Genomic DNA, 9787 nt, shown 5'->3' with positions numbered 1-9787 from the left:
ACTACGTATTAACAATCGAAAGATGATCGAAACAAAAAATATCTATTTGACAGGGTTGCTTCCTATACAAATGAATTCCATTGCACCTAACAATAAATTGGAAGACTCAAGGTTCGTTCAATATCAATAGGTTGATTGTTCCGCTGTATCGTCCAAAAGGAAAATAGATTTTGGAGACATTGATATGAAACTTCCCCATAAGCGCTTATGCCTTATGGTGTTGATCAAATGAGAGTAACTGCTAAAGTTGCTCTGTTGTTCTTTTGTGCCTTGTTGAACTGGAGTTCCATTCATATAATAACTATTTTACACGCGGACAAAGCATCTTCTAATATGGTACATTGTTAGGATCGATATGAAATTCCCAGTATATTAATTTTGTCAATGACTGGTTTGACATGAAAAACCTAAAGAAATTTTGTCAATGACCAGATTGACATGAAAAAACTAAAGAATATCTAGTATAGTATGCACATAGTATAGAATTGCTTATGATGAAATGAATACAATGAAATTGAACTGAAAATAGAACATGTATATATATATATATATATATATATATATATATATATATATATATATATATATATATATATATATATATATATATATATATATATATCACAAGATGTGCTTAAATCTTGGACCAGGCAATTGCACTGTTGTTGCTGGCCGTTGTTTCGATCCACTAACTAAGCCATCAACTTTCTGTACATTTTTCTTGCTCTTCAGTGGTGAAACTAGTCTTGTTGGAAGTCTCGAGGGAGAGAAAGATCCATGTAATTTTGATGGAGCGGATCTCTTTGGAGAACTGTTGCTCAAACACACCAATCCATCACTTTTCTTGCTCTTTGGAGGAGAACTCAAACACGTTAATCCGTCACTTTTCTGCACACTTCTCTTGTTCTTTGTTGGTGCAGTCAATCTAGAAGGAGAGATAGGTCGACTCGATTTTGATGCAGCACCGCATCTCTTTGATGCAGCACCACATCTCTTTGGAGAGTTTAATCTTGTAGTTCTCTTGGGTGAAGGTGGTGATTTGCTCAGAAACTTATGCGGTGATTCAATCCTAAACTTGTGTGGTGTTGTTACTCTATTTGGTGATTTGTTAATAAACTTATGTGGTGACTCGGTCCGAAACTTGGGTGGTGTTGTTGTTGTTACTCTATTCGGTGATTTGATCAGAAACGTATGTGGCGATTTGATCCGAAACTTGGGTGGTGGTGATGGTGTTGTTACTCTATTTGGTGATTTATTAATAAACTTATGTGGTGATTCAGTCCGAAACTTGGGTGGTGGCGTTGTTGTTACTCTATTCGGTGATTTGATCAGAAACGTATGTGGCGATTTGATCCGAAACTTGGGTGGTGGTGATGGTGTTGTTACTCTATTTGGTGATTTATTAATAAACTTATGTGGTGATTCGGTCCGAAACTTGGGTGGTGTTGTTGTTGTTACTCTATTCGGTGATTTGATCAGAAACGTATGTGGCGATTTGATCCGAAACTTGGGTGGTGGTGATGGTGGTGTTACTCTATTTGGTGAATTGATCAGAAACTTATGTGGCGATTTGATCCGAAACTTGTGTGGTGTTGTTGCTACTCTATTTCTTGATATGACAGGTGATCTTGTCTTGCAAATTTTTTGTTGATGTGAAGAAGAAGAAGAAGAAGTGGAAGAAGAAAACAAAGGGTTAGGGAATAGTACTGTCTTTCTTTCCCATGGCCTATTCCTTGGAGATACCCTATTTGCTAAATACTTGTTATTCTCTTTCTCTTTATCAAAGTCTCTTACTTTTACTGGAGGAGAAACCTTGAAGTTGATTCTCGAACGCACTCCTTGAAGTGGTGGTGATGGTGACAAATCAGATTGTTGTTTATTTTGCTTTTCCTTCCTTCTTTTAGCAATGAGCTGTAAGTTTTCAGGGTCTGCTTTCTTGTTTGAGGGTTGGGATAGTGGTGTTTTCGGTTCCTCGGTGGAGAATTTTGCACTGTCGACAGAAACTATTTGTCTAGTAAATTGACTCGCCTGTAAAATTTCTGCAACAGTTTCACCTACAAGCATTGCAGGCAATGACATTTGCCTCCACTCACCTGCATCAAGTTACAACTTCTAAGAAAAGAAAAATGCATGAATTGAGGAGCTTTCAAAGTATTGATTTGAATTTTCAACTCACACATCCTAGTATTGTTATGAAGCCGAATAATTGGCGTGTTGCGACATCGTAAGGTTCGTGAATAATAATTTTGCAACATCGTAATGTTTTCTGTTTTTATGTTTTTGCAAATTATTATTCAATATTGATTTGAATTTTCAACTCACATCCTACATAATGTTATGAAGCCGAATAATTGGCATTATGAAAAAATAGCAATTGAGGGTGCATGAATCATAATTAACCGTAATAGAGTGAGCAAACAAAGATACCATACCTCCTAAATTAGCTGGTTTGGGAAACTTCCCCAGTGGAGATGTTTTTTGTGCACTATTCTTGATCCTTCAAAATTAGCAACATAGCAGAAACAATTGAGTTTATAACTTTCAATACAACTATTAATAGCAAAACCATCAATCATAATATCATAATACTATACTCCCTATGTTCCTTTTTACTTGTCGTTTTAGATTTCTGCACATATGCCAATGCACAACTTTGATCACTAATATCTTTAATTATCTGTTATAAAAAATTATGAAAATTTGACAAATTGAATATCTTATATGCTAATATTTATTCTTTATATATTAATAAAAAATTATCATTAAAGTAGATTGTATGAATAGTGTTACACGATTCTCAAATGAGAAGCAAAAAGGAAAGTAATACTAATAATCAATCAATAATGGAATCTCAAATTAGTATAGTAAATATGTGTGACATTAAAATTGAGAAATTGAAATAAGAATGGTGATGAAATGTACCTAATAGATTCTTGCTTGCACCTTAGACTTGTTCTGAGATAAGTTCTGGTACTGCGAGGGCTAAGATTGACTCCAGAAACCAACTTTGTTCCACCAGACACAGTGAACTGAAGTTCTTGTAGCCGATTCATGCATTGATCCACCTTCAAAGAATCAAAATCAATAATCATAAAATTCAAATTCAGGGAAAACATTGATCAAATGAAACAAAATTGTAATTATAATCTATTAGGCATGCATGTGATTAAAGAAGGAAAATGAGTGATTATTTATAACAGTACCTTGTTGAGTGTTTGTCTGATTAGCACAGGATCAAAAACAGCTAACATATTGTTGTTCTGTGTTGGTGGGGTTTTAGAGACCATTTTTGTGTTGTTTGGGTCTGTCTTTCTCAAAATCTGATTTTGTTCTCTGTTTGTGTCTGACCCAATCACACGGACACTAACGTTGTTGTTATTGTTGTTGTTTTCCGAAGTGAAAGAGAGAGAACATGAAGAAGAAGAAGTCAAAGAAATTGATGAGGAGCCAATAATCATAATGATGATTGTAAATAAGTAACGGTCCAATGAATCCAAATCCAATGTGTTTGTAAATTGCAACGGTCATCGTACATGCCACTGCCTACTTTCATGCGCGATTCTGTTCTTTCTTTTTCTTAAAGTTACCAAAAATAAACATTAACGCTTTTCCGTTGTCTTTAAGAAAGAAAACTTTTTTCTTATAAGAAAGAAAAACCTTTTTTTTTTTAAGGAAAATAGAGAAAAAATTGATTGCTTTTGTTTACCCAAAATAAATAAATTTTTAACTCTCATCAATATAATTATATCTTTGCCCCGAGTTAGAATCCTCTTCATTTTCTATTCTTTCCATTCTCTCCATTATTATATTATTTTGAAAATATAAATGTAAAAATGTGATATTAAGTGGGTCAAAAACATTTAAAAACTTTGGTAATAAAAGAAATGGAAAGAATTTAAATTTTTACATTTTATTTTTTCACCTCATTTTCAACTTTACCAAAAACTTTATAAATTGTTTTTTCGGTTTGAATTCTTTCAGGTTTGTTTCTTTTTCTCCACAAATATAGATCCTCACCAACATTATGATGGATGAATCATTATCATCCTCGCCAACCAGTTATTTTATATTTTAAAAACATAAAATTCTTAAGGTTAATGAGAATAGGTGGCACCTAATGTGGCATTTAAAACTGGTGAAGTTGAGGGTCTGAGCTTGTTTCACTTTTATGCATTTCAAAACCATGTCCTAACTCCTAACACACCAGAAACATAAAAAAGTTTATCAAAAAGTCAACTTGTTTTCATTCTCACGTTAGGAATCAATTTAGTTCCAAACACTACAAGTGTAGTGTATATTACATTGTTTGAGGAAACAAAGATTTCCTGACAAATCCCTGAGTACTCCTTTTCATAAAAGAAGCAAAGAACAAAGACGACGATGAATGTTGACGAAGTATATGTCATTATTTGAGAAAACAAAGATCATCGCATTTGGGTGGAAGGCCGAGATGGCAAGAGTGATGACTTTCTGCTACTTTCCGCGCCTCTTCTCCACTTGAGAGGACTCCATACTAAAGATTTACGTTGCAGCGCAATCACAGTTGGGCGTGGATGCCTAGCTATCATCCGCGAATCTGCTGCCTGTGTTGGACTGCCAGCAAACCTACTGCGGCTCTTATCCAAAGTTGGTGTTGTTTCGCTTGACGATGTTGTCGGGGTGAACAAACTTGAATACCGAGCTTTCCTGTTGTTCCTCCTTATCATTGGTTGGTGAACATTGCTTCCACTAATGAATTGAGAAGCAGAGGTATGAAGTGAAGTAGTGGCATCAGAAGTTGTTTCAGGATGAAATGTTGCCAGGGAAACTCGCCTCCTAGGCTGAAGGGGCTGCTGTGTTTGTGACGGTGCAGCTGGAGGTTTTGCAGCAACAGACACCCTTCTTCTTGTAGTCATTGAGGTCGTTCTGGCAATGTTTTCCTTTCCATTTAAGGAAGTGTTACATGAGGAGGGCCTTCTCTCGGGTGGTGGAGGCAAGGAATTATTAATTCTTCTTAATGGGGGTCTTTCCAAAGGAATCAGTGATGTCCTCTTTTTGGTATTCTCTGTAGCAAGTGATCGACTTTCTTGGTTTAATCTAGCTTTTCTCTCCTCTGCAACCTGGTTCTCTAGATTCCGAACCTTTTAAAATTCAACCACATATTAGATGAGTAAAGTGACAAGTGCATGCATAATGATAGAATATTGTGTAATTATTACACAATATTCTATCACATACCAATAAGTCAATATCTATTATAAACACGTCATGGTTATACCTTGTCTTGAAGATTTCGGCACATGAGTTCTCTTGCGGTTAGTTTCATTTGCACTGACTGCAAGTTATCTTGTAATTTCCTAACTTCCTTCTCATCGTGTTTGGACTTTTCAGCCTGTTTATGACCAGATTTTCAGTTTTAAGGAAATAAAAATCACGGTTATTTATATTCCCCTCAATAAAGAATCATTGTTATCTGTCAAATAAGAACAATTAAACTCTAGCCTACCATTTGCTTGTACTTCATAAGCTCAGTGAGGTCTACTTGTTTGCGGGCTGGGCCACTCTCAATTCCTCGAACACGCGTAGCAAAATTCAGTGAACAAAGTGTCTCTGTTAAGTCTACTGAACTAGGACTTATTTGGACAAACATTAGAGTTTTGCAATCACCTCCTGCATTTTAGTCCAAGATCAACATCAATAAATCATCATAAGTAAAAAGATAAAAATGCACGCATCAAAGGAGCATAATGCTGAAGTGAATCCTCACCTAACGAGCTCTGAAGTATATGAGTGAGCTTCGAGTTCCTGTCTCAGTAAAATAAAAAAGAATGCAAATAGTAATGAGATAAAGCATCATTATGTAAGAATGTTGTTACGGATGAGATCAAAGACAATTACCTATAAGGTATGTGGGATGATTTGGACGCAAGTGCTGCAATAACATCACCAAGTGCTGATAGAGACTTATTTATGAATTGAGATTCCTTCAGCCTTTCTCCTTCAGCATCAGTTTTCCCTACACGTTCACTGCCAGCTAAGTCTACTAGCCAAAGGTGACTTTTTGTTCTCTGGCCATTGATTAAATTCTCCCCCAGAACAGTTACCCGCACCAAACTGCATGTAAAACCACCTATTTGTTATCCACAATCCACAATGACATACAAGTAATATCTGCCTTGCTAATTCCATTCTAATTCTAATAATAACTTAATGTATTTATAAATTAAAAGAGTTTTGTCTCTGCCAGCAATTCAAGGAAAAACACTGTCAGTTATATGATTGAAAATTCAAGGCTTGGAGAAGTAATATATGATTGAAAATTCAAGGCTTGGAGAAGTAAAAAAATACAAATACAAATCAGTTCATCTGAAAGAATAAAGACATACCAATGAGAACGACTGCTAAGCTCATTAGCACTTGTGGAACCAACTGATCTGACTCTGTTTCCAGACTTCAGAATTTCCCAAACACCATCTGCTCCATAAACACGAGTTTCAACAAGTCCTGGGACTTCTTGGGTTCCATCTGCAGCTTGCTTTACCTCCAACCTACATTTCATTGGTGAGTGAGTGAGAACAGCTAGTGAGGATTAAAAGGGGATGAGAAATGGTGGGGTGGGGTATCAGAATCCTGAGGCCACATATTCTTTTTGTACATTCTTTCTACCCTTGGTACTTCACCCCACATTGGGGGATTGGGATTTAAGGAACTGCAATATAAACATATTCTTTACATTTTTAAGAACCAATTCTATCAAGAGTCAAGACTTACAAACCTAAGAAAGAAGGTGCGGAGATAACAAATAAAAAGCATATGTCCTTCATTGAAACAGTACAAGCTAAATTTGTGAAGATAAATTATATTATAGCGCTAAATCAGAAGAATAAACTCACTTCTTAGTGGCTTCAGAAGGATTTCCGACCAAGAGATCTTTTATCTTTTCATTGTAAACCTCCAGCATACTAACAAGCAATTCGTATTTCATCGTGCCTTGTCTATCTTCAGAAATCCGAAATAATTCCTCAAGGGTTCTATAGTTAACTCCCCGATGCTCTGGTGTTCCCTCCATGGTAAAAGTCTTACCAGTTCCAGTTTGACCATATGCGAAAATGCAAACATTATATCCATCTAAAACTGAAGCAACAATAGATTTTGTTTGTGCGAAAACAGCCTCTGCATGATAAAATAATACACATATGATTAAGCATCAGCCATGATATGTATGAAATAACATTTTCAATGAAAAAACCACCAAAACATTCTACCTTGATTATCTTCAGGTTTGAATATGTGATCAAATTTAAATTGTTTTTTAGAAGAATCAGAGCAAATAACTTGAAGCTCCTCAGAAGCTGACTCAAAATTGACAACAGATACCGCTGATTCATTAGCAATTTCATTTTCATTTAACGGTCTGCATCTGCAGAAAACTCTTATATTTCCCTTGAGTTCTATCACTTCATTGTTAAGCCGCCTACGCTCAAGTGACTCCTCTAAGTACTTTCTTTTCAAATTTTCATATTCAGCACCTAGTCACAAACCAAAAAAACATCCTAGTAAAAACATAATCATAGAGTATCAGAGATTATACTCAATTTTACGCATATGTTAGTTAGAGCCTTACCCAGAAGCTGAACAGACTTTAAAACATCTAGACCAGGAAAGGACTCAAATGTAAGCTTCACTTGATCACTAAGGGAACCATGTTCTCTCTTCAAGTTCTGAAACATGTATGACAACCATTAACCACAAAAGCATTAACAAAAGTAATAACCACTTAACCAGAAGGATTTAGATTCATTTACTTGATAAGCAAATAAACCAACATTCACAATTTACCTGAGCTTTAGTACTTAGGTCAATAACTTTCTTCAATATTGGGAGAGTATGACCCTGCTGAGGAGAAATTTCATGGACTCCACTAGACATAGTATTCTCATACATATCATCAGAGGTTTCATTCAATTGTTCCGACGAATTATCTAATAACATACAGAAATTAACCAAAAAATAAAATAAAAATAAGAATCAATCAATCTCTTTTTTTTTGGACAACAAAAAAAAAAGATTTATTAAAAGGCACATTAATGCACAAGAGGTACACTAAGGCCAAAAAGAAGAACAGATACAAGATAAGGTTCAGCAGTGACCAACAAAGCTACCTAAGCGCCCCAAAAAACAGCAGCAGAAAGGAAAAAAAATACAAGGCAAGCAGAAAGAAAGGCCGCAACACAATAAACACCAGCAACACCAAACAAAACTCACGGCAACCACAACCTGAACCCCACCACAGGACACAAACCGGACGCAAAAACAACCTGCGACACCAGCCACACCAGCCAGAAAAAAAGGATTGCAGAACGGAGAGAAGCAGATACAAAAACACAACCTCATCGAAGCATGCAGTCACCCGGATTCCAGACCCATTCATAAAGTAAACATGGGGATTTTGCAGTGCTGTTCATATACCATTGCCAAGAAAGACGTTGTATATAATCCATTACAACCTCTCTGACAAAGATTGTCCCTAGTAGGAATTCTATCCAAACAAACACAATTGCCAGGCCAGAGCACTCACCGCACTTCCAAATAAACTTGAAAACAAAGGACTCCAACGCTGACCAAGAATCAATCAATCAATCTTGTGATATACTAGAATCTTTGACTTACTTTTAATTACTATTATTGTAACAGATCATAACACAAATCTAATTCCAAATAATTTTTCTAGGTTTTAATTAACCATACAAATTAAATAACTAATATTACCTAAATGAAAATTGAAATTGAAACGAGAAATGAAAGTGAAGTATAATAAGAAATGAAAGAAAAAGAAGGAAACCTGGTTCGGAGTTGGAATTGCAGTGAATGACAAATCGATTGAACTTTTCTGTAAGCATGTCAATTACTCGATCTGTAAAGAAGAAGAAGAAGAAGAAGATGAAGAAGAAGAACGTGATTACTTAGTGAAAAAAGCGAAATGAAGTGAGGGAAAAAGCGATTGAATACCTTCCATGAATGAGTTTGAGAAAGAATTCAGCGGTGGTTGTTCGTTCGTTCGAGCTCGATTGAGAAATGGAAAGTGGCGGTTGAGAGTGGGATTTTGAATTTTGGGATCGGACGGCTAATCAACGGCTAATTCTATCAACAAATGGATCTGGGCCGCCGGTCTGGGTTCGTTTAACAATTTTGAATTTTGTTTTCATTAAAAAAAAAAAATATTAACGTTGATTTAGTGGTGATTGGCGCCGGACTTGGTAGGAAGGATCACGGTTAAATCCATCGCAACTGCATTTGGGAGGGGACTAGAACCACTTGACTCTGGACTACTAGGGTCCCCTTCCCCTATGAACCACAGCGTGAAAACCAAAAATAAAAAAATATATTATTTAACATCAACTTCAATGGGACCTTCTGGTTCAGTTATCACATTTATTTTGCGACGCATATGATTAATAGCATTTTTATGGGTCTTGCAACCTCATATGTATATGGTCTATCTAAGTGACAAAAGGTGAGTAGGATTGTCAATGAATCAAACCAATTCAAACAAAGTTCGAGACTGATTCGATAATTGATACCTTGAGCTTAATTCATGACCAAGTGAGTCAAACTTGAGCTGAAAATTAAATTCATTAATTGAATTAGCTAAACTTGAACTATATATAGTTCGACTTGTTTGTTAATCCTTAACACTTCAAAAATATTTTTAAGTTTATATATTTGATTTTTTACATTTAGAAATTTATCACATATAATACTTTAAAAAAAACTAAGAAGACATTTATTCATCTCAGCATTTGCAACG

General features: G+C 35.5%; 2 protein-coding genes across 2 annotated transcripts; both read right to left on the bottom strand.

Annotated features, from left to right (window-relative positions):
• Nucleotides 1-606: 606 nt before the first annotated feature.
• On the bottom strand, nt 607-3391 carry LOC123890905 (probable microtubule-binding protein TANGLED). Its single transcript, XM_045940641.1, has 4 exons — nt 3204-3391; nt 2923-3065; nt 2433-2497; nt 607-2093 (listed from the first exon to the last, which is right to left on the bottom strand). Exons 1-4 carry the CDS (start codon nt 3285-3287, stop codon nt 622-624), a joined length of 1764 nt encoding a protein of 587 aa, XP_045796597.1. The 5' UTR covers nt 3288-3391; the 3' UTR covers nt 607-621.
• Nucleotides 3392-4220: 829 nt separating this feature from the next.
• LOC123890902 (kinesin-like protein KIN-14S) lies at nt 4221-9684 on the bottom strand. Its single transcript, XM_045940638.1, has 12 exons — nt 8989-9684; nt 8822-8893; nt 7819-7961; nt 7604-7700; nt 7245-7508; nt 6873-7152; nt 6366-6527; nt 5878-6093; nt 5747-5784; nt 5486-5649; nt 5258-5371; nt 4221-5120 (listed from the first exon to the last, which is right to left on the bottom strand). The coding sequence occupies exons 1-12, from the start codon at nt 8993-8995 to the stop codon at nt 4425-4427; spliced, it is 2253 nt and encodes a 750-aa protein (XP_045796594.1). The 5' UTR covers nt 8996-9684; the 3' UTR covers nt 4221-4424.
• Between the last annotated feature and the right edge of the window lie 103 nt (nt 9685-9787).

The sequence above is a fragment of the Trifolium pratense genome, linkage group LG6 (genome assembly GCF_020283565.1).
Source record: "Trifolium pratense cultivar HEN17-A07 linkage group LG6, ARS_RC_1.1, whole genome shotgun sequence".
Classification (NCBI taxonomy): domain Eukaryota; kingdom Viridiplantae; phylum Streptophyta; class Magnoliopsida; order Fabales; family Fabaceae; genus Trifolium; species Trifolium pratense.
This window is presented reverse-complemented; position numbering and strand designations above follow the sequence as displayed.